Source organism: Neoarius graeffei, chromosome 11 (genome assembly GCF_027579695.1).
Source record: "Neoarius graeffei isolate fNeoGra1 chromosome 11, fNeoGra1.pri, whole genome shotgun sequence".
NCBI classification, from domain to species: domain Eukaryota; kingdom Metazoa; phylum Chordata; class Actinopteri; order Siluriformes; family Ariidae; genus Neoarius; species Neoarius graeffei.
In genome coordinates this window covers 79,978,166-80,003,961 of record NC_083579.1, presented here as the reverse complement: position 1 = coordinate 80,003,961, position 25,796 = coordinate 79,978,166, and the positions used below count along the sequence as shown (strand labels likewise).

Below are 25,796 nucleotides of genomic sequence, written 5' to 3'. Positions count from 1 at the left end.
GATTGGTAGTTTGCACACCAGTAACACTTGATGTGGGGATTTGTAGTGTTTGGATTAATGACTGTTGGCGTTGGGGATTAGTATTTTAAAAAGTGACTGTCAACATTAAGGATTGTTTGTTTGCAAACCAGTGACTCTTGATATTGGGGATTTGTACTGTTTTGATTAGTAACTGTTTGGGTTGGGGATTATTAGTTTTTTTTTAAAGTTACTGTTGATATCAGGGATTGGTAGTTTGCACACCAGTGACATTTTGATGTTGGGGATGTATAGTGTTTGGATTAGTAACTGTTGGGGATTAGTACTTTTTGTTTTAGTGACTGTTGATCTTAGAGATTGGTGGGCCTGTCGCGATATTCAATATACAGACTTGTGCTTTATTGTACGGTGAATGGAAATTAACTCTAAATTTTTTTTTTGCTGCGATTTTGGCATTTACGTGCTGTACATCTACAAAGGGAAGTCGCCAGAGTATTAGCTTGACCCACTGACTGAATAAAATACCGTGCTGTTTTCTGTCGTCTCGCGCCGCTCTCTGTCAGAGGCGGGGCCTCCCAGCATGCAACAGTTATCCAGCTAAAGTATCCACTGAATGGGGAAAAGACAACAACATGTTGCTCCATTGTACAGACCATAGGCGTAGAATTGGGTACGGACAGTATGGACGTGTCCCTACCAATATTTCTGATAGAAGGGGAAAAAATCCCGCTCCATGCACGGTACACAAAGGGTTACTGTAGGTTTCCACTGGGCAAAACACCACGCAAAATTCACTCATGAATATTCGCTCTGGGGGCGTGGTCACGAAAACAGCAAGCAAATTTGGCTACCATGTCAATTAGCAAGTGCGGTTGCAATGCAGTGACCGGCTGCTAACTAGCAAGCTAGCAAACGGTCCTTGAGGAATGTAACGTTAGATTAGCTCATAAAATTAATCAGTTAACATCAGTTCATATTCCGTGCGTAAAAATGACAACGACGACATACGAGTATGACTGTTTTCTAAGTTTGTGTGGCGTGTAAATAACAATCCGACTTGATACCGACAACAACTGGAGTTCATTAAGGTCCCAAAGACATTATTAAATCATATCAGATTGTGCTAATGTTGGCTAATATTGCACCGAGTCTTGCTTGTGAAGCGCCTGCAAACTTTAGCAGCCCGCTAACCCTGAATCTGAAGCGCTTCAGTTAAGACCTGCAGAGCCCTGACCGAGTTCGGGTAACATGACACGTATAAACAACAACTCGATGGTGACGTGGACATTGTTTGTGGCCCAGACACCTTTTAATCAAATCAAACATTTTCACGTAATAAGCAGAACAGCCTCCGCCTTCTGGATCAGAAATTTTTGGTGACTCCGCCTCTCTTTTGAAAACGTCACATACCGAGTTCACACGTCCGCTGAGCTGATTGGTTTTCGAGGCGGTTCATTTGAAAGCTGGAGGCCAAAAACTTTTCTCTGTAGAACCCTGCCACTCCCCCCTCCCCCCGCTCTGGGCTCAAGAACACAACAAAAGGGCAATAATATAACAACCAATCAGAATTCAGATCCATTCTGTTGCCAAGTAAAATTGTAGCCTTTCAACTTGTCAAAGTTCTTGAGCCTTCGTGCTGTTTTACCGTTAGATCAATCACACATCAGCTTAAACTGGCATTCTAAACTAGTTAAAGATCCCACAGAAGAGAGCGACTCCCCCTGCAGCCTCATGGAACGCAGTGTTTAAGGCTCCGGATGGGTTTTACTTCCATTTATGAGGGAAAGGAACAGACACCCTCCCGACAGTCAGTGCGGTATTCGCTTGGAAAACACATTTGCAAATTGGTAGAATGAGTTCATCATCACATGCAAGATTTGCAATTAATCAAATTAATTCCCCTGGGAGGAGGCCCCGGGGAAGACCCAGAACACGCTGGAGGGACTGTGTGTCTCGGCTGGCCTGGGAACGCCTCGGTGTTCTTCCCAAGGAGCTGGCCGAGGTGTCTGGGGAGAGGGAAGTTTGGGCTTCCGTGCTCAGACTGCTGCCTCCGTGACCCGGCCCTGGATAAGCGGAAGACGACGAGACAAATGAATTTATTATTATTATTATTCATGAATTACTACAGTTCTGAACTTCAAATGTTAAAAGTCTGGCCTTTGGAGAGATGATGGAGACTCTTTTGGTGGAACACAACGGAGCAAAATAATGTTGACCTGAAGTTGGCGCCACTGGAGGTTGGCATTGGGTTTATGCCCCCACCAATGTTAATACCAAGCCTACGCCCTTGCCTACATGTTATGTTGTTCGAATTGTTGTTAACTTTATCCAAATGACAGCTGGCAGCACGTTGTTACTTTGCACTTTTTGTTTATCTGGGTGCTAATCTTTGAGAAACCGGATTGGCAGAATGTTACCTGTGAAGAAAAGAATGTCTTTTTATTACCCTGTGCCAAGTTAATATTAAGTGCAATTTTTTAAGAGCCATAGATTTGTATTTTATTTATTGTTTTTGTTGAGTGGTTTTATTTTATTTCTTTAGGTTATTTGTGTTTTTTACGTTCCACTGTTGAATTGAATAAGTTGACTTAATTTAAAATGTTTACTGTTCTTGGAAAGCGTGTGTTTGTATGATTTATTATTATTTTATTAGTGGCATAAAATTTTCTTGAAAACACGTCAACAATAATAATATTTATCGCAATAATTTCTGAGAATATATCGTCCAACAAAATTTATCGTGACGGGCCTAGGGATTGGTAGTTTTTGCACCAGTAAAGCTAGATGTTGGGGATGTGTAGTGTTTGGATTAGTAACAGTACATACTACGGATTAGTTGTATTCATAACTGTTGATGTCTGACATTGACTGTTACTGATGCAAAACTATTAATGTTTGGGAGTTGTAGTTTTTGGAATAACGTTATGTTTCGGGATATGTGTAGTTGCCAGATGAGTAACAGTATGTTTTTTTTAAGGATTAGGACATTTTGGATCAGTAACTGTTGACGTTGGGGATTAGTGATTTTATCAGTAGCAACGGATATAAGGGATTAATATGTGTTGGATTAGTCACTTGATTTTACGACTTGTGATTGATTCAGTAACTTTATTTTAGGGATTAGTGCTTTTAGTTTAGTAACCATTTATGATGGGGTTAGTACTTAAAGATTGATGGGGTTTTTGGTAGTTGGTGTCCTTGTAATGTTTGTGTAAGTAGCCCTGTGTGCTCGGACTGCGGTGAGTGTTTCATAAACAGGAAGGGGTATTTTGTAGGACACACACACACACACACACACACACACACACACACACACTGCTAAGGCAATTAATTTATAGCTTCTGAACTCCTTTCCAGCACCAGCATTTGCACGTGACATTTTACTCTCAGCCTGACTTTGGTTAAACGTTGAGTGTTTTTGTGTTTCAATCAACGCACAGCAGAACACCAGAAGAAACGCAGGAAGTGCCCCCTTAAGTAAGCTTTGTACTGTCACACACCTCAGCTGTAGTAACGTGAAGGCATGTGATGGTGCTCGTATGAACAGAGCAGGATCCTGCACTTGAGGCTTTGAAAGATGACGAGCTTACTTCACACTTTCAGTTGGTTATTTCGTCATGCATGATTCTATCGCGTGGTTATTTCAGTGCTACTTTTGTAAATGAAGCCAGGCCTTAAAATGGGCACAAACTTGGATATATGTACCCAGCATCACAGGTTTTGTGTTCTGTAGTTTGGGACATTTCTCAAAATGATGTTCTAGTGAGTAGAATAAATGGACATGTATTCAGGACAGAGCACAGCTGACACCTTTGAACAAGACACTGGAAAAGCTCAGGCGTGTTGAAACGGTTTCATTCTTCTTTCAGGTTGAAAATAGGAAATAAGTGGTGAGGCAATAGTGGTCGCTCTTCCTGCATATATGTGTGTGTGTGTGTGTGTGTGTGTGTGTCATCATATGAAATGACTAGTCCTGTCAGGAGGGAGGGGCTGATTCTTTCTGACATGGTGCAATTCTTCCTCCAGAAAGTGTGTGACATCACGTGGGTGGAGAAGGACTTTGCCAGTATTAAAAAGAAGGTAAGAACACACCTGCACTTTGTAAGCGTGAGCTTTAAGGGTCCCTTGATTTGCTGTCATTTGATTTGTTGAAATGTGTTTTAGAAATGAGCTTTTACTGTATGTGAATCAGCGCCATGAGTATTTGACGTGAGAAATCTTGCAAGGCGTTCTCATCAGGTCATTATTATTTTTTTGTCTTGAGTACACAGTATTCAAGCTGCTTTTTTTTTTTTCTTTTTTTAAACAGCGATGAGCAGAAAGGTTATGAAAGGACTGGTTACTGTATATTACCAGGATGAGTTGATGCTGCAGAACAAAAAAAAGGTCCATGGGGTGGAGCTGGACCTTATCTTGTTCCTCCTACCTAGACAAAGCCAGAAGTCCAGCAGACGGAGACGGTTCTGTGTGTTTCAGCCTGGAGAAGTGTGTGAAGTGTGCTGCTTCATGTCCCACAGCTTATGGGTGAAGGTTATGCCCATAGGAGGGGTTGTATCAGGTTGAGGCTCCACCCCTTGGACTTTTAGTTCTGCATTAACTCACGATCCCTTTCTTTTTGCATCACTAAGCAGATATGCATGTAATCAGCCTTCACTCACAATCAGAAATTTACATCACTATGGCAACAAGTGTGTCATGTCAGAATCACAGTGTGTATCCAGTAGAACCTTACAGATGTGCACTAGATATTGAGCTTGTTCTTATCGGTTGAGGCTTGAGCTCATAACCTCAAAGTCTTAACCAGTGAGCTCCCCAACTAAACATCGCTAAACACTCACTTTCAAGCCACAATGATGGATTGGGGGGAACCACAGCTTCTCTTCTGATACATCAACTAAAACCTTCCATCTTTTGTCTTTTTACACTTGTTCTAATCTGCCATGTTCTCGTCCATTAATGTGCCTAAATACTCCTGTGTGGAGTTTTATTATAACTTTGATAAGATTTAAGTTCCAGAGAGCAGCTGCTTTATTTTAAGGCTTACGTTATATATTAAAAAGTCCTATTGATCTTTTAACATGTAGTATATCCGTATGTGTGGTGTGTAGTTTGTAGTGAACCGTCTTGTTGTCTGTACTGTCCTGTTCACTTAGGCAACGGATTCAGGTGAATCTGATAAAATTGTTTATCGTTTCGGCCTGGCGTCCACACGGCACCGGCGTTTTGGGTGCCCCAAAACGAAATCTTTTGAGAACGGGTTCCAGAGTGAAAAAATCTGGTAACGGCGCCGTTGCGAAGTCGTCTGGATGAGTAGAACGGATTTGTTTATGATGATGTCACAACCACATGACTGTCAGTGCTTCACGCCGGGTAGAAGTGTAACGAACTCGATGCGAGTTGTCAACAAATCCTATAACTTGGTTCATGAAACGCGCTTACAAAATATTTTCACTGTGAATATTTATTGTGTAATGGTGCAAAGTGAGAGAGAGAGAGAGAGAGAGAGAGAGAGAGAGAGAGAATAGCCCTTAGGGCAGAGTCTTTAGTCCAAACACTGCGGAAGCAGTACCAAACCATGCACCGCCCGTGCGCTTTCCAAAAACAAAAACATTCCCGCCAGCAAAAATAGAAAAAAAAAAAGGAGCGATCTCACCTCTTCAGATGTTGGTTTAAGTCCGACAATACATTCCTCAAAAAGGGCGTAGAAGAACAAAGTAATCCATCAATGTGTAGCATTCAATTTATTCCGGACCATTAAAGAATTCTGGAGGATATCAGAATGTTGGCGTACCGGCTTCCATCTACCCCCATTCATTCCTCTTTCCGCATCTTTCGTTTTACGCTACTGATTAATAATCAAAACTTTGTGGCTAATGCTACAGAAGAAGGGGTTTATGCGCATGCGTCTACTACTTCTATTGTTCTGGTGTCTCCGATGGGACTGTCTTACAGCACACGTAGAGGTGTGGCATGTGTATTGCATCGTTTTCAGAAAGCGTTGCGTTGCCATATGAACCTGATATTTTACTGATCTGTTGCCCATGTGGACGCGATATTTAAAAAAAAAAAAAAAATCTCGTTGCCATTGTCGTGTGGATGTAGCCTTACTGTCATTTACAGATGTTGAAAAGACGAGTGCAAGAAGGTTGAGGGCCACCAGCAGGTCGATAAGGAACGTGTACTCTTATAATGAGATTTTCTGAGTGGAAAAAGCCTCTTTAGCTCTCCATGTTCGTGTACAGTACCAGTCAAAAGTTTGGACACGCCTTCTAATTCAGTGCTTTTCTTTATTTTTATGAATTGACACTTCATGTCTTAAAGTAATGATGGTTGTTGTTTCTCTTTGAGTCGGTTCGTGACATAGTATGGCTTACTACAGTTGTGGTGTTGAATAGGGCTATTTAACATTGCAAAGCATCGCGAGCTATAGCGTTCATGACGCACTATCCCCGCATTTCCAGTTGAGTGAACGCTGTGCACGTCTGGCTGCTGCTACTCTCTGGTGTTTTTCTCAACTGTTTTTCCTTTTGGGGAACTCCTAGGACACTATTGGATTACTTTCACCTTTACTGTCTGGAGTTTTGCTGAACTTTTACTGACACTTTGGACTAAATTGCTGCAATTGCTGATGTTTGCTGGACAGTACACTCTGCTCTACTGTCTGTCTCCTAGCACACCTACTTTTCTCCTGTATGAGCCTTCTAACTTCTCCTTCACAGTGACTACACCTGTGGTGAGTGTGTCTTTACCTTCTTGCCTCGTTGTTTTCGCCAGTGTGTTTCTGTGGTAAGTGTATTAAACTAGCGTTGATCATAGTTCTTGCTGGGTTGTGTTGGGAGTTTGGTTGGCTACCGTGCAGCGTTAGCGTGGTGGTATGATGTATGTGACAGTTCTACTGTCTGGTGTTTGTCATTACTGCTGGCGTTTTGGATTAAAGCCTTCTCAGGCCACCTTTTCATGCTCTGGTGTTGTGCTGTGCATGTGTACTTTTTACCATCTGGCAATGCAGCCTTTATACACCTCGGCTGATCTCAAACTACTCCGTCGTCACGCCCCTCTGGATTCGGTGTCTTATAGCCTATGCCACTCACTTGGAATTACTCGTCATCCACGTTACATACAAAAGAGGACCGTCACTTATCTACAGATGTGATGCTCAAATTCCAACTCTGTGTACTTGTGCTCGTCGACCCCTGAAAAAAGCCAGCAGAGGAAGAAATCATGACCATCTTCATCGTATTCCTATACTGACTGCGCCTTCCTCTCCAATTTGTCCTTACTTTAACATCGCCCACTTGAATGCACAGTCCATTGCCAATAAAACCTCATTAATCAATAACCTCATCCTCCAGAAGAAAATGGACATGTTTTGTCTCTCAGAAACCCGGCAACATCCTGGTGAATGCATGCACTTACACTTGCGGACTCCCCCTGGTTATTCCTACTTGTCTAAACCCAGATCAGTAGGGAGACGGGGTGGGTTGGCTGTTGTGTATCGCTCAGACCTGGCTGTTAAAGAACTAACGCTATTCAGTGTGACATCTTTTGAATACATTGCTTTAACCTCCTAAGGCCCAAGCTGTTTTTTTACATGCATTTTTTATTTCTTTTTGCTATTTGGGCTTATTAGAACCTGATTAGAATAAAAACTAAGCATCATCTTTGATAAGATGTACTTTTTGAGAAAAAGTATGTCCACATATGTGGATTCTTGTTCTGAATTTCTAAAAAGTGCTGTGCACGTATGTGACCGCTAAGCCCTAGGAGGTTAAAGATCGTTTCAACCCCTCCCCAACGCTGCTGTTAGTTTATCGGCCCCCTAAACCATCTGCCAATTTTTTGTCTGAATTGAATGAACTCCTTACAGTTATCTCCCCTCTTTGTCCTGCTGTAATTATGCTTGGTGACTTTAACGTCCATGTTGATACCAAATGTTCTTGCACCTCTGAGTTCATTTCTGTTTTGGATTTTTTTAACCTGACGCAGCATGTTAACTTCTCCGCCCACAATCAAGGTCACACTCTTGAGCTGCTTTGTTCCACTGGTCTAAATGACGTCTCTGTCTCTGGTATCTCTGATCATAAGCTCATTGTATGCAGCTTCCATACTACCATTCCTCCTCCCTCCTTTAAGAAAACGTCTGTCTGCTACCGGAATATTAGGTCTATTAGAAAAGAAAAGAAAGAAAGCGCAACTTTATCCATCACACACTTGTGAAATTTCCTCTCTGCATTTAACCCATCTGAAGCAGTGAACACACACGTGAGCAATGAGCACACACAGAGCAGTGGGCAGCCATGCTAACAGCGCCCGGGGAGCAGTCGGGAGTTCGGTACCTCGCTCAAGGGCACCTCAGCCCAAAGCCGTCCCATATTAACCTAACCTGCGTGTCTTTGGACTGTGGAGGAAACCGGAGCACCCGGAGGAAACCCACGCGGACACGGGGAGAACATGCAAACTCCACACAGAAAGGCCCTCGCTGGCCACGGGGCTCGAACCCAGAACCTTCTTGCTGTGAGGTGACCGTGCTAACCACTACACCACCATTGTTTGCTGCTTCTATACAGGCATCACCCCTGTCTGATCTACATGATGAGCTCTCCTCCCCTGACAATCTGGTTGCCATTTACAATAACACTCTTTCTAGCTTGTTGGAAGGCTTGGCCCCTGTAAAGAATAAGCTTGTCCCTGCCACCCGCAGCTGTCCCTGGTTCACCCCTGAGCTCAGAGTGATGAAGGCCACTGGCCAACGTCTTGAGGACTTGCATAAGAAAACCGGTCTTACTGAGCACATTCATAAGTATAGGGATGCCTTAAATGCTGCCTGTTCTAACTACTACTCATTAATCATAAGTGGTTCTAAGTCTAGGCTGAAAACACTCTTTAAGATGGTTGATAAACTTCTTCTCAAACCTCCTGTGGCAGCCTGCCCCAAGACAGCTGAACAATGTCGGGCTTTCTTAAATTTCTTTGAAAACAAAATTAACCAAATTTACCAGTGCTTTCAACCTACTGCTCTATTTCTCTCCCACTATTCTCCTCCTCTGGGCCCTAAACTCACCCACTTCACAACTGTAGACTCCCTTTCTGTCTCTAATATCATCACTAAGTCTAACTCCTCCTCATGTCAGCTTGACCCCACCCCTACTCCTGTATTCAAGGCGTGTTCCATGATCATCAAATCAAAATCAAATCAAGTTTATTTGTACAGCGCTTTTAACAATAAACATTGTCGCAAAGCAGCTTTACAGAATTTGAACGACTTAAAACATGAGCTAATTTTATCCCTAATCTATCCCCAATGAGCAAGCCTGTGGTGACGGTGGCAAGGAAAAACTCCCTCAGACGACATGAGGAAGAAACCTCGAGAGGAACCAGACTCAAAAGGGAACCCATCCTCATTTGGGCAACAACAGACAGCCTGACCTATAATATTAACAGTTTTAACAGGTATAACCCTCAACTGTCCTCATGGGGCCGTCCTTCACAGGAGCGGGGCGATAAAACTCCGACCAGACACAGGGCACCAGGATGGATCAAGCAGGTCCGAGGGGCAGAAGAGGCCAGCATCTCAATCCCAGGATCAACATGTAACTCAGAGGGACAGATGGGGGGGGGGAGAGAAAGAAAACACAGGTTGTTAGGTATGCCCTAAAAATGACAAGTATTAAATCTGTGTGGTAGGCTCGCAGAGACGAGAGTCTTTACATCAGGCATAACACACAACAATGGCATGTTAATATGGTAAAATATATCATGATCTGCTCTGGCTGGATGCTTGATTGGGTGATGGGAGCACACTCCTCAGCAACGATGAGATGCAGATGGGACCCTTAGGGCTGGCCAAGACAATTCAGTTACATTTCACCGGGTCTGGGACATGCGACAGAATGTCTGACGGCCGATTCCCTGCAGGCTACGATAGCCAGTCGAGGTCTCCACCGTCTCCACCAAAAGATTTCCTGTTGACTCCATGTAACTCAGAGGGACAGATTTGGGGTGGGGGGGGGAAAGAAAACACAGGTTGTTAGGTATGCCCAATGTCACCTGAATAAGTAGGAACAGTATACATATTGCACCGAGTACAAGCAGGGACTCCGGCAACTAACTATGACAGCATAACTAAAAGGAGAGAGCCAGAAGGTAACACAGGCATGAGGGGCCCCGGGACATAAAGCAGCAGCCACTACACCGTCAACAAACTCGAGTGAGCAAGCGAGTGGGGACTGACAGCATCCAAACATCCCAGTTTACCAAAACACTCTGTCTGAGGATCCTCCAGATCTACACCTTTACCTCATAAACACCATTAACACAAGGCTTGACTAAACAGATATGTTTTCAGCCGAGACTTAAACACTGAGACTGTGTCTGATTCCTGAACACTACTTGGAAGGCTGTTCCATAACTGTGGGGCTTTGTAAGAAAAGGCTCCGCCCCCTGATGTAGCCTTCACTATACGAGGTACCAGCAGATAGCCTGCACCTTTTGATCTAAGTAGGCGTTTGATCATCTGTGAACCGACTGCATTGTTGGTTAATTCATGCCTCGACTCTGGTGTTGTTCCTGCTGCCCTCAAAACAGCTGCAGTGACTCCCGTTTTAAAGAAGCCTGATTTAGCTCCAACCTCTCTGTCTAATTATCAACCGATCCCCAACCTCCCCTTTTTAGCAAAAATACTGGAAAGAGTGGCTGCTTCACAACTTCATTCATTCCTTTCTCGTTGAAAACAATCTGTATGAGCCCTTTCAGTCTGGTTTGCGCACACATCACAGTACAGAGACTGCTCTCCAGCGAGTGGTAAATGACCTCCTCCTGTCTGCTGATAGTGGTTCACTTCTCATTCTCATTCTCCTTGACTTATCTGCTGCATTTGACACCATCAGTCATGACACACTCATCTCCCGTCTGTCAGGTATTGGTATCGCAGACATAGCCCTCCAATGGTTTCAGTCCTACCTCACCAACAGACAACAGTTTGTCACACTGGGTCTACACAAGTCCTCCATGTCCCCTATTACTTGTGGTGTCCCCCAGGGGTCTGTTCTTGGGGCCCCTCCTTTTCCTTATATACTTCCTACCCCTTGGCCAAATGATTCGTAACTAGGGTCTTAACTTCCATTGCTACGCTGATGACATCCAATTATATCTCACTACACTACATCCTCCCCCACTGACCCCCCCCTCCCCCAGTTCCCTCAATGACTGTCTATCAGACCTAAAGTTGTGGATGCAGAATAATTTTCTAAAACTTTAACACAGATAAAACAGAAATCATGCTTATTGGCCCCAAATCCTCATTGTCCAAATCGTTCAGTTTCAGTCTGAACATCGACGGTGCACTTGTTAAATCTGTACCTGTTAGAAACCGTGGAATACTGCTCGACCCCTCACTCAACTTTAATCCCCACATTAAATCCCTCACCAAGACTGCTTTCTTCCACCTCCGGAACATTGCCCAACAACTAGAGATGTTCAAACGTTGGTCCACTCCTTCATTATGTCCCGCCTAGATTATTGTAACTCCCTTCTCATTGGCCTCCCCACTAAATCCCTTCAAAGATTACAATACATTCAGAACTCTACAGTGAGACGCCTCACCCAGACCAAACCATCTGCTCACATCACCCCCATTCTTTCTCAGCTTCACTGGCTACCTGTTCTGTCCAGAATTAAATATCAAATTATACTACTCACCTTCAAAGCTCTCCATAACCTTGCTCCTTCTTACCTCCGTGATCTCCTGACCCCTTATACTCCATCCTGCTCTCTCAGATCCTCGAGCTATAATCTCCTTGCTGTTCCTCACCCTGGGTGGCAGGTCCTTCAGTGCCACGGCCCCCAAGCTCTGGAATTCCCTTCCTCAACCCCTCCATGACTGCTCTTCTCTTCCTTTCTTCAAATCTCATCTCAAAACCTTTGTTTCATGAACATTTCTCCACCAGTGCATAAGCTCACCACTCTTTATCAGCTTACTTTTTTTTTTGGGTGGTGTTTTCTCTGACCTCTGTAAAGCAACCTTGAGTTTGAGAAAGGCACTATAAATGTTGCTCATTATTGTTTACTGTATTTTTATTACTTACTGTTTACTGTTTGATCGCAAACACATTACATTACAGGCATTTAGCAGATGCTCTTATCCAGAGTGATGTACAACATACTCAGAGCAGTTGGGGGTTCGGTGCCTTGCTCAAGGGCACTTCAGCCATTCCTGCTGGTCCAGGGAATCGAACCAGCAACCTTTTGCTCCCAAAGGTGCTTCTCTAACCATTAGGCCATGGCTTCTCCCACATTAACGCACATTAAGAAGGCAAGAAACTCATCCATGAATTAACTTTTTTTAACAAGACACACCTGTTAATTGAAACGCATTCCAGGTGACGACCTCATGAAGCTGGTTAAGATGATGCCAATAGTGTGTAAAGTGTCATCAAGGGAAACGCTGGATACTTTTAAAGAATCTAAAATATGAAACATGTTTTGTTTAATGCTTTTGTTTGTTTAACACATTCCATATATATTCCAGATGTTATTTCATAGTTTTGAGGTTTTCAGTGGTCTACAATGTAGAAAACAGTCCAAATACAACAATAAACCCATGAATGAGAAGGGGTATACAAACTTTTGACTGGTACTGTATATAGACATGTTTTGTTGAAGAAAGCCTTTGGTTCCTGGAAGACACACACACACGATATGCAGTAAATGATGTCACCAGCTGAGGACTTGGACTTTTCCTAAAAAGGTAGAGAGTTGGATCTCCATCCTCACTGCATTCTACAGACGCACCATCGAGAGCGTTCTAACCAGCTGCATCTCTGTGTGGTGTGGAGGCTGCAGTGCCTCTGACGGGAAGAACGTGAGGAGAGCGCTGAGGACAGCAGAGAAAATCATTGGGACTTCTCTCCATTCAGGACATTGCACCAAGGCGCTGCATGTCTCGAGCCAGGAACATCATCAGTGACCCGTCACACCCTCACTATGGGCTGTTCTCCCCTCTGGCCTCTGGAAAGAGGTTCCGCAGCATTCGGTGCAGGACCACCAGGTTCTCTAACAGCTTTTTCCCCCAGGCCACCAGACTGCTGAACTCCAAACCCAAACTATAAACTTCTATTCATAACTTGAACATTCCTAATTCCACAGGTCTCTTTATACTATTGCACTTTATAGTATTTTTGCTGCTGCATAATTTAATTTAATACACTTCATATTTATTTCTGTGCTGAGCCAGATTGCAACGAAATTTTGTTCGGTGTCCACTTGTTGCGTACTTAATGACAGTAAAGGTTGTCCAAGTCCGAGTCAGTATGGGATTGGTTACGGCTATAAGGGGAACTGGAGAGTCGGTCTGTACATGTCTTGCAAAAGAACAGTTCAGCGAACATCTCCAAGAAGATCTTTGCAGATGCATCTGTTCTGTTCTGTGAATTAAGAGCGATCAGTTTTGTATTTTTGAGAAAGTGATTTATCATGCCCTCATGGGGGCAGCCGTGGGCCCAAAGGGTCGCCGCTTCAATTCCCAGGACCGGCAGGAAAAATGTGAGGGGAGTTGAGTGAATGAACAGCACTTTCTCCTCCCTCTGTATCATGGCTGAAGCAAGGCATGCTCTCTCTCTCTCTCTCTCTCTCTCTCTCAGGTGAGGCTCTGTTCCAGCTTTAGTTGTCACTTGTAATGCAGATTTTATCAGCCCGTGTCTTACTTTTCTCTGAACAGCTCTGAGTGAAGACGGTGAACTCGCCATCGTTCAAAATGTTTTGGACAGATGCTGCAAGCAAAAGTTCATCAGCGAGAGAATAGAAAAACGAGATAGGAACATCTGCGAGAAACTGAAACTGATGAACACTCTCCCACTCCGCTGTACCCGTCGCTTCCATGAATTAAGAAGACTACAGACAGTCTAAGAAAGAACCAGTCACAGCGCCCTAAAGTTAATACAGATACATTTAACAACTCTTTCTTTAATAGAATCTTATTTAAATATAAATTAGCTGTTTAATTAGCAGCATATAGAATTTGCTCGGCATTTCTTTAATTATTGGCGTCTGTGTTTGTGTTGATTATGAGCTCATCCGGCTGATGAGTTTATGCCATTGTGTGTCATCCGGCGTTGTCTACATTTCATGAAAATCGCTTCTTCTCTCTCAGTTCTTCACTGATTTTTATTCTTTTTGGCAGGAAGGTGGGTCTGCCTGGAGTGCACATAGCTTCTCCACAAATTTGCATAATTGCAATTAATAATGAAGATATGGAGTAATTAATCAGTCTTTAACGAGCAGTTTCCACACATCACTTCTTCTCCATCAGTTCTTCTTCACTGATTTTGATTCTTTCTGGCAGGAAGGTAGGGGTACCTAGGGTGCATAAAACTTCTACCCAGATTTGCTTCATTACAGTTATTAATGAAATAATGGACTAAAATGAGCAGTTCAACAAAAATCACTTCTTCTCGGTCAATTCCTCGCTGTTTTGGATTCTTTCTGGTAAATAGGTCGGTATTCCGAGGGTGGATATCGCTTCTATATAGAGCTTGTTGTATATAGTCTATATAGCTCGCAACATTTATTGCGTAAGGTGGCCCACTTTAGATCGTTCCTTCTGGACTAGACGGGGCCGGAGTGAGCTACGCCGCCATTGACTGTCTCGTTATATATTTTTGTCTTCCGCTTTGCCATGTAAAATAAGATATGTATATTATTTAATTAAAGACCATTGATCGATTGAGCGTACGTGATGGAAAATACGTCAACTCCATTTAATATACTCGCAAGCTTCCATCATTCTGTGATTTAGTGAAAGTGCTAAAAAAAAAAAAACTGGCGTAGCTTTAGACCCCGTCTACACGTAGCCGGGTATCTGCTAAATCGAAGATATTTTTCTACGTTTTGGCCTGTCATCCACATGAAAACACATCAAAAACGAATATTTAAAAAAACTCCGGGCAAAGTGAAGATTTTTGAAAACTCCGTGTATGCCTTTTCGTGTAGACAGAGATAACCGGAGTTTTGCGTTTTAGAACGTCACAATCTGCGCCAAAAAAATGACAACAAATCTGCCCTGACGTCAAACGTGTGACCTTTGTTTACTGCAGAAGCCAGATTAAGCATGGACAAAGAGTAATGGATCGGAGTAGTGCCTTGAAAGCGTTAATTATTGTGCAGGTGCTATTTACATGTTTAATTTTAGAAGCCCAACTACTGCTCACTGGGGAAATAATGCCATCTACAGGTTTGGAATGCTTATGAATGTGATTGAAAGCGCAGATGTTCGGTTATGTGTGGAAGGGATTTTTTTCGAAGACGAGGTGGTGTGGATAAAACATTTTTATAAACGGAGGGGGGGGGGAAATGTTCGGTTTTAAAAATACCCGGCTACGTGTGTACATGGCCTCAAACACTGCTTGAAATGCAAGCACATGTTTTCAGAAGCAAGTGACAAAAACAGCTAAACACCTCTAACACTTTTTTCCCTCCTTTCCCTCCATCATCAGTCTCATCTCCCGCAACTTTCAGAGCGAAATTATGCCTGAGCAAATCGGAGATGATTAAAACTGATAAAGGTGACGGTGGTACCGTGATCAGTGTTGGTGAGAAGGTGTAGTGCCCACTTCTCTGGGTAAAGAGCTCGAGTGCACCAGTGAGCAAAGCGTAATGGCATGGATAGCGTTTTCACCACCTCTTCTGTCGTTCTCGCTGCATTTGGGACACAGCCAGGTTTGAGTTTGAGCAGTGTCTTTGCTTTCACACTTGTCTTCTGTGGTTTTTTTTTTAATTCTTTCTCTCTCACTTGCTCTCTCTCTCTCGCTTCCTTCCTGTTCCACTTCCGCTCGTGTCTTTCACTTGTGGCACGTATGCATACTCGTACACACACACACACCCCTTTAGGCCAGGCTGGCGCTCAGATGGTGTTACAGCGGGCAGATCGAGGCGATGGAGAGATGCCCGGGCTAGCAGAGAGATGACGAGATGGAGGGAGAAAAAGAGAAAAGGAAATTCAGAGTGAGGCAGCTACTGACTCTCTACCTGTTCAAAAGGCATCAGAACAAAGCGCTAGCGAAGGTCACAAACGGCACTTGTCCGAGAACTGAAACTAACAGCACCAAAAGCTCGACAGCATCAAACGCAGCATCCGCAAGGGAGCAGAGACAGTGGACGGTCAGTGTGCGCACACACAGGCACTTTAACACACACACACAGGCACTTTAACACACACTTACGGTAATACTACAGAGCTTTTAAGGCCTCAATTGCCCTCAGCTTCCTCTTTAGAGTCGATTTGTGACAGCAGTGTGACTTTTTAACCTAAAACTAATAGAAATGATGTGACTGTAGAGGAAATTCTGTATGCAGATGCTTGTAGGTGGTTTCTTTTTATTTAAAAGGTTACACAATTGATGGGTAAAATGAACTGGAAAAGAGAGAGAGGACTTTAAGAGTAAAAATCCTCACCAGGTTTTTGTATATTCAGGGTTTTTTTGGGAATAATCCCAGACTTTTCTTTCAAACCCAGGGTGTGTTTATTTCTTCAGTGAAGTGTAGAACATCTGAATTTTGTGTGCGGTTGCTGTGTTGTGCTTTGACACCTTGTGCGTGTGTTTTCTGTGTCAGCAGCAAAAGTGGAAATCGTTTCTCCACCATGGTTTAGGTGGCGTGATGCGAGGCTTTGGTCAGACTTTTAACTGATGAGTCAACTGTTTAAATGACTGACATGTTTCAGTCTCACACACTTTCAAATTGTGATAAATATCCACTTATACCGTTAGTATTGTATTGACAGCATGACCTTGACCTGCTCGTCACTCAGCCAGTGAGCAGTGTTTTGATGAAAAATGACACATCGTGTTCAAGAAATTGTAATCGTACTTCATAAGGATCTGATCCTGTCTGTGTACGTGACATTTATTTATTCTCAGTCACTCTCGAGGCTCATGCATCCTTACCAGGAAAAGAAAGTCCGAGCACATCTTGGTTTAGTTCAGACGCATCTTGCTGATCACCTGATGCAGAATAACCAACCATGAGAGCTTCACTCGGCTAAAACAAGCTGACTGTTAAGGTCCAGTTCCACAATACCGATAGCTATAAATAAATCGTTCCTCTGCAGTTTACGTGGTCGGTGCTCACACCAGACCGATAGCGATCCCTAGAGCCCAGGCCTGGGTTTATCCGTACCGGTGAGATTTGCTTCCGGAGCCATTTTTCCAGACCTGGACCTGATCTGATAAAACATCTGACCAATCAGGTCATTGTTTACATGTGGCGTTGTCTGAGCACGTGCTGTTTCTCCCCGGGCGTCTTTGTACATCCTTGTTGCATCATGAAGTCACGGAATACAGAGTCACAGAAAACAAAAAATACAATACAAAGCACGGATCTTTTATTCACAGATCTGTGGTGATCTGTGAAAATATCAATAGTAAATTAATAAAGTAAACATATAAATGCAGGTAAGATATTTTAATTATGAACTTCGGCAGTCCAAACATTTAATTGTTTTCGACTTAATTTTTTATCCGTGATGCATCATCTGTATGAAATCGGTAACCAATCTGTAATATACTGAAACGTCCGTCACCAATCCGTAAATTATTAGCATCCGTGATGCGTCCGTATTAAAATCCGTAACCACTCCGTATTTTGTATCCTTTTTTATTATATTTCCGTAATCCGTGACCTGTCCGTATTTTATCAGCCACCGGAGTGTGTGCATGGGTTGTTCTGAAGTCTGGAATAATGTGCTACTACTTGGAAAAAACTTCCATGACCATTCCTAAGTTCCGTGCGTTTATTTCCCTGAGTGTCAGGACCGAGCGATATTATAGTTGTGGTGTTTCTGCTCCAGACTGGAACTAAACTCAGGCAGAGCGAGAGTTGGAGTTCTCGGTGTTGTGGAACCGGAGCCTTAGTCCTGACGATCAGTCGCTGTACAGCTGGTGAAAGCAGATTGTTTTTGCATCACGGCAAACTTCTGAAATGCTTCTACTAGTGTGAGCTCGATAATCGTTTTCTATAATCAGTTGAAAACTTTTTTTTTAACTGTTGTTAAGTGTCAGGACTCTTCGGGAAAAAGAATGTATATTCCAATGTGTAGCTAACGCTAGGACACAAATCTGCACCGTCACTCCAGTCATTTCGAGGAATTTTGTACAGATCAACCCCGCTAATAAACTCTAATTTCCGTGTTTATCTATCCTTCGCTTCTTTCTGACTAATATTGTCCAAGTAATCCAGTAGTAGAGCTTTTTTAGCTGTAGTTTTCTTAGGACAACAACAGACGCCGGACATCTCCGCTTGGCTTCAGCATGTGAACAGCCAATCAGCGGGTCCCGTACGTGTTTACGATTTTTATGTCAAGATTTACAACCAATGGGAGACGCCCTTTGTCGGCTGTCCACCAATCACAGGCTCCCATGCCACAGTGGCGGTATGTTGATAAATATTTAGAAAATAAAAATGATATCATTACAAAATATATGAAACCATCAAAAGCTATTTAAAAAATCTCATCTCATTATCTGTAGCCGCTTTATCCTGTTCTACAGGGTCACAGGCGAGCTGGAGCCTATCCCAGCTGACTACGGGCGAAAGGCGGGGTTCACCCTGGACAAGTCGCCAGGTCATCACAGGGCTGACACATAGACACAGACAACCATTCACACTCACATTCACACCTACGCTCAATTTAGAGTCACCAGTTAACCTAACCTGCATGTCTTTGGACTGTGGGGGAAACCGGAGCACCCGGAGGAAACCCACGCGGACACGGGGAGAACATGCAAACTCCGCACAGAAAGGCCCTCGCCGGCCCCGGGGCTCGAACCCGGACCTTCTCGCTGTGAGGCGACAGCGCTAACCACTACACCACCGTGCCGCCCTATTTAAAAAATCGTTTTATATTATTTATTTCATTCATGATATAAAAGTTCCAAGTTTGACACCTGCCCGCTTCAACCGCGCTGCTGGCACACGATGTCCTTGACCCTCGTCATTTTTAGCCAATTGGTATAATTACGTCATTATGTGCGTCAAAAGCTCTGAGCCAAGCTTTTCCAGTACACTTGAACATGCATACTTATATGAATTATAACCAAAAACAAGGAAATTTGAATGATTTCCTCAAAATATGTTTGTACTTTTATATATTGTGTTGTTGAATAAAACTTTTTAATGCATTTCTCGTGAAACGAGCTGCTTTAGACTGGTTCCCTGCTCTCTTAGCGCCTGTGTTGCTTAGGTTGCCAGCACTAACTTTTGTCGTCTGATCGGACGATTACCATTAAAGTTTTACTCTTCCTTGCACAGACTTTAGTCGTCTCAGATGATCAGACATGCGGTTTTTCGAGCATTGACTACTTAATCACACATTTTGCACTGAATTAATCACAGTTAAAACTTGTTTTTCTCCTCAAGTCTATTTCACAGTTATTTCATGAAATCGAGTCGTACATGAGCTGACAGGTGACGAGGTGCGTAGCACTGAGTTGTCTATAATCCATGTACAATAAGATTGAGTGGAATAACTGTTTTATCCTATCCACATTCACTGGATTTTGAAAAATAGCTTTTTTCTTTTTTTTTTCCAAATTCGATAAATAAAAACTTTTTATACAAAACGTCCAGCTAAATAATTTCCGCTTAGAATGTAAACAAACCGGTGAAATGACAGGAGCAATTTGTGAAAAATGCGATGATAATTCTTGAAAAATAAAAAAAGATGCGTTCTTGCACGGTATGTTCATTGCCCTGTTGATAGTGGGGCTTGCTCTCTGAGTGATGAACTAGCTAGTGTTAATCCTCTCATGTTCATTGCCCTGTTGATAGTGGGCGGGGCTTGCTGAGCAATGAACAAGCTTTTTACCTGTAGCCTGTTAACTAATGCCTCGGTCACAACCGGCCGTATGTGCTCCTACAGCCGGTCTACGTGCAAAAAACGCAAGAAATGCACGGAGGGCGCGCGTGTGACGTGCTGATTTTCGAGCCGCAGACCGGCTGCTGAGGTTCTTTGTCATGTCAAACAAACTCTACGGGCGCTTACGTTTTTTTCAGGTTGCAAGACAAACTTACGGCCAAAATGCGTCTTTCTCCACGAACAAAAAAAAACGCAGCAATTTGGGAAACGCCAAAAATCGCACGGCCAAAAAATCGTACGTCCGGTTGTGACCTAGGCTTACAGTAAAATGAGGCAGTGGAACAGGAACGTTAGTCCAGCACAGTAGCAGAGACGCTTTCACATAAAGGCAGCAACAGCCACCGTCACATGGTGCAGTTGGAGTCTTGTTCTCAGACTCGACTCGGATCAATATTGGACTTGACTCAAAATTTTCTTTAATGACTTGAACACTGGGGACTCGAGACTGGACTCAGACTCTAGGTTTAGTGACTCGACTACAACACTGCTATTAACTGAAATATTCTTTTTATTAAAAATGAAAGTTAATAACAAATAGGCCTTTTCTTCATAAACTTTTATGAACTTTTGTACTCCTTCCATTTGCTTCTTTTTTTAAGATACAAGATACCTTTGACACTGTACAAGTACAGTGAGATGTCATTTGGAACAAGCCAGCACAGTAGTATCGCAGCAGCAGTGCGTGAGTGGAGGTGTGCTGTTCAGACCTGTGGATTAGTTGGCGGGGGCAGGGAGTGCTGTGAGTTCAGTAGTGTGATGGCTATGGGGTAAAAACTGTTCCTCAGCTGGGTTGTGTGGACGTACAGGGTTCTGTAGCGCTTTCCGGATGGCAGAGGGGTAAAGAGGATGGGTTCAGGATGGGTCGGGTCCTTGACAATGTTTTTGGCTTTGTGGGTGCACCGGGTGTGATGGATTTCTTCGAGTGATGGAAGTGGAATGCCCGTGATTTGCCGAGCTGTTTTTATGATGCACTGCAGGGTCATCTTGTCCTCCAAGGTGCAGCCCGAGTACCACACAGTGATGCAGTACGTGTTCACTGACTCTATGGTGCGCCTGTAGAAGTTCATCAGCAGCTGTTAAGGCAGTTGTGCTTTCCTCAGGGTCCTCAGGAAGTGAAGCCTCTGAAGACCTTTTTTAGCCAGTACTGAAGTTTGTGGTCCATGACAGGTCCTGGCTGATGTGTATGCCAAGAAACCGGAAGTTCTGAACTACCTCCACACTCTTGCTGCTGATGGAATGGTGGCCTCCATGTTTCCATCTCCTGAAGTCCACGATGAGTTATTTTGTCTTTTTGGAGTTCAGGATGAGGTTGTTGTCTCGACTCCAGCACTCCAGTTTCTCGACCTCTTCCCTGTCGGCTGACTCGTTGTCTGAGATCAGACCCTTCACGGTTGTGCTGTCTGCAAACTTGATGATGATGTTGGAATCATGTATGGGTTTGCAGTCATGTGTGAAGAGGGAGTAGAAGAGGGGGCTGAACACACAGCCCTATGGTACTCCAGTATTCAGAGTGATGGAGGTGGTGGTGTGTTTATCCATGCGCACAATCTGTGGTCTGTTGGTGAGAAAGTCCAGAATCCAATTGCATAGGTGTGTGTTCAGTCCAAAGTTATTCAGTTTGATGGCCAATTTAATTGGGGTGTTTCAAGGCAGAGCTGTAGTCCATGAACAGCATTTGCACATAACTGTCCCGCCGCTCCAGGTGTTGCAGGGCAGTGTGAAGGGCCAGTGAAATGGCATCCTCCGTTGACCTGTTTGACCTGTAGGCAAATTGATATTGGTCGGGGGGGGGGGGGGGGGTTGATGTGTACTTGGACCAGCCACTCAAAGCACTTCATGACAATGGGGGTCAGGGCCACTGGGCGATGGTCATTCAGGGTCCTGACCACTGCCTGTTTTGGGACAGGGATAATAGTGGTGGACTTGAGGCAGGTGGGGACCGTGGCCTGTTCCAGGGAGATGTTGAACAGGCTGGTGAAGATTGCAGTCAGCTGACTTGTGCAGTGTTTCAGCACCTGTCCTGGGACACCACTGGGTCCAGCTGCTTTATTAGGGTTGATGTGGCTGAGGGCCCGTCTCACCTTATGCAAGGTAAGCACCAGTGCATTCGGTGGGGCCTCCTGCAGGGTCAGCTTGGTGTGGTGGTGGCTGCTGTCCTTGTCGAACCGTGCGAAAAAATGGTTCAGTTTGTCAGGGAGGGATGTGTTTCCTGCACTGGTTGGACAGGTGTTGCTGTTTTTGTAGTCCGTAATGGATCTAATGCCCTGTCACATGTGCCGGGGGTCAGAGATATTGAAGTGCTCCTTGATTTCGTCTTTGTCGGAGTGCTTTGCTTCTCTGATACCTCTCTTTGGGTTGGACCTGGCTGTTGAGTAGGCCTCTGGATCACCGGTGCAGAAGACATTGTCGCGTAGCTTCAGCAGCTCTTGAGCTTCCCTCTTCATCCATGGTTTACGGTTAGGGAACACGCAAATGTTCTTGAAAGTGGTAACATTGTCCATGCAGAAGTTAATGTAGGGTAGGCTAAAAATGAAGAGGCAGTCTTTATCTTTCAGCAGTTTGTACAAAGGAGTTTATCTAGTTTATTTAGGGCCCGTTTACACGAGGACGCTGTCGAGTAAAAACGACTAAATATTTTATCAGAAGTGCCTTTCGTCTACACGGGGACGGCGTTTCCGAGGCTGAAAAACGGATAAAATTGAAAACGCCTTCCAGAGTGGATAAGTTAAAAATGGCCCCCGTTGCATATCCGTCTAAACTACCCAATACGTGAAACTCTGCTCGGATCTGCTCACGTCGGGTACGCGTTTACGTCATACATATGTCATATACTGTACATGCCAGCCCGGGAAGTAAGTAAAAAAAGTAAGAGCATGTCTGATTACATCGATCCAACGGACCTTCAAGCTGCCCTGTGTTTTAATGCAGTAGATGTGTTTTCCTGCTCACCCGCCTGGCTGGAGCTCCTCAGTTTGGTGTCGCCAAGTTACACACGTGCACGCGCCGCCTATTCAAGCCGCTCGTGAAACCATAAACCTGAGACTGAAAACAAAACTAGCAGCCGAACGGGTTTATTTTGCTGAGATGGACACTGCCTTTGCTCTTCTTCACCGAAACAAGAGTGAGTGTTACTTAATAAAGGCAGATTAAAAGAGTTTCGGTTTGCTCCTGCTCCTCCCTCGAGCACTACAGTACCTCAGCCGGACCGGTGTTCTGTAAAGTTATCCTAGCAAGTTCGCATACAGACCGTTTTATTATTCAAAACAAGTCATTACAAATTATTTGACTCAGCCAAAGACTCGACCAATACACACAAAACATAAAAATCGGCAAATGCGTGAAATTCTCACCGATTTTCTATCAGCCCAGCTGATCGGTGGGACAAAACTACTGTTGAATTTTCCTACCCTCCTGGATTTCGCGCATGCGCAGTAGGCTTGGTAGGAAAAATCCAAGAGGTAGGATAACTTTACAGAACAGCGGCACAGATGTGCAGATCAGACAAGACGGAAGACGTTGCGCATGCGTGCAGACATAGCGGAGACATTTACGCGTCACCGTATAGACGCAGATTTCCTCCTTGAAAACGGTCGTGTAGACACGGAAAAAAGTGAGAACGAAAACGGACTTTTGCGTTTTTGTTTCAGACCGTCCCCGTGTAAAGTGGGCCTTAATCTCCTTCACTTGCATTACACAGCTCAGCATTTAAATACTGTACATAGTGCTGTTTTCTTAGTGAACTAAATAACTCGTAATTTTTTTTTTTTAATGCTTGCGGTACCTTGTGTTAAGTATTGTAATGAATCACACAAATAGAACTTGAGTGAATCAAGCACAGTAACTGTTGCATCATTACATCGAGGCTGTTTTCTTGTTTCTGTATAAAAAGAAGCGCTGCCTTTGACATAAGATGAAGGATTATGAAGAATATGAGTAAAGATGATATCTGTAGGTGTGTGACATGGTAGAGTCAGGCTACATCCACACTAGGGCTGAACGATCTATCGTTTTTGACCGAACATCGCGATCTCAGACAACACGATTTTGGGATCGTCAAAGCCGCGGTTTTTCTCAGTGCTCCTAAACTGACCCATGTTTTGTTTCGTCAATAAATTGTCCTCATTTTTTTATACTACAGACAAAAAAATTACGTTCAGGAAAGCCTTGTGGTGCTCAGTGTTAAAGAATTTTGTGAATATCTCCTTCCGTTTTCGTGTAAATCCCCGTTGTTCGGAGGGAGCACTGTGAGGAGAAACTGCGCTTTCTCTGTCCGTGTCTGAGCGCGCGGGTGGGGGAGGGGCTGCTCGCTCACTCTCATACACACAGGAGGGAGGGGCCTGCAATAGCGACTGCTACAGCCACTGCATCACTCTTATTTCCCACAGGGGAATTGTTGGCTCTAGTTATAATTTATAATGCTTATGTACATTCTTTTACAAAAGTGCAATATTTTGATGCTGCTGAGCCATTGATCAACCTTTTTTTATGTCTGATATGTTGTAGATGGGAAAAGTAAAAGAAGCAAAAGTTTACTTAAGAAAGATGGCTCTCTTTTTATTTTAAGTTATTATAACTTGTTCCTCAGACACTCAATGTTAATAAACAGGCCTACATTTGAAATCTGTTGACCTCAGTTTTCATTCTTGCATTAGCTTTATGGAATTCATTGTATTAATTAATTTGCACTGAAATTCGGTTTAAAGAAAAAAAATCGTGGTTGAAATCGAAATTGCAATATCTGCCAGAAAAATCGCAATTCAATTTTTTCTTAAAATCGTTCAGCCCTAATCCACACGACAATGGCAATGAGATTTTTTTTTTTTTTTTTTTAAATATTGCGTCCACATGGGCAATGGATCAGTAAAATTTCAGGTTCATATGGCAAGGCAACTTTATTTATAGCACATTTCATACACAGTGTCAGTTCAATGTGCTTTACAGAAGTAAAAGCAAAACAGTAAACAATAGAAAATAAAATTACATAAAATAATTGGGGAAGAAAAATAAGAATTAAACAATAGTAGAAATAAAATAATAAAATGAAATAAAGTTAATCAGCCTCGAGATTAATTATTAGTATGGGTTAACTCAACGCAACGCTTTCTGAAAACGATGCAATACACATGCCACACCTCTACGTGCGCTGTAAGACGGTCCCATCGGAGACACCAGAACAATAGAAGTAGACGCATGCGCATAAACCCCTTCTTCTGTAGCATCAGCCACATAAAGTTTTGATTATTAATCAGTAGCGCAAAATGAAAGACGCGGAAAGAGGAATGAACGGGGGTAGATGGAAGCCGGTACGCCAACATTCTGATATCCTCCAGAATTCTTTAATGGTCCGGAATAAATTGAATGCTACACGTTGATGGATTACTTTGTTCTTCTACGCCCTTTTTGAGGAATGTATTGTCGGACTTAAACCAACATCTGAAGAGGTGAGATCGCTCCTTTTTTTTTTTTTTTTCCTATTTTTGCTGGTGGGATTGTTTTTGTTTTTGGAAAGCGCACGGGTGGTGCGCGGTTTGGTACTGCTTCCGCAGTGTTTGGACTAAAGACTCTGCCCTAAGGGCTATTTTCTCTCTCTCTCTCTCTCTCTCTCTCTCTCTCTCTCTCTCTCACACTCTGCACCATTACACAATAAATATTCACAGTGAAAATATTTTGTAAGCACGTTTCATGAACCAAGTTATAGGATTTGTTGACAACTCGCATCGAGTTCGTTACACTTCTACCCGGCGTGAAGCACTGACAGTCATGTGGTTGTGACGTCATTGTAAACAAATCCGTTCTACTCATCCAGACGACTTCGTAACGGTGCCGTTACCAGATTTTTTCACTCTGGAACCCGTTCTCAAAAGATTTCGTTTTGGGGCGCCCAAAACACCGGTGCCGTGTGGACGCCAGG

At 43.5% G+C, this 25,796-nt stretch overlaps 1 protein-coding gene across 4 annotated transcripts in view; it reads left to right on the top strand.

The window, feature by feature from the left end:
* Nucleotides 1-25,796, top strand: part of rps6ka1 (ribosomal protein S6 kinase a, polypeptide 1) — a 195,540-nt gene that overhangs the window by 107,182 nt on the left and 62,562 nt on the right. For 2 of the 4 annotated variants that reach the window (XM_060934764.1, XM_060934766.1), the window contains one exon: nt 4,006-4,059. The exons of 1 other annotated variant lie outside the window; for it this stretch is intronic. In XM_060934764.1, the coding sequence (XP_060790747.1) occupies nt 4,006-4,059 (54 nt within the window). Of the gene's footprint in view, nt 1-4,005; nt 4,060-15,842; nt 16,132-25,796 lie in introns of those variants that run through there. One more of the 4 variants, XM_060934763.1, reaches the window with a different exon arrangement.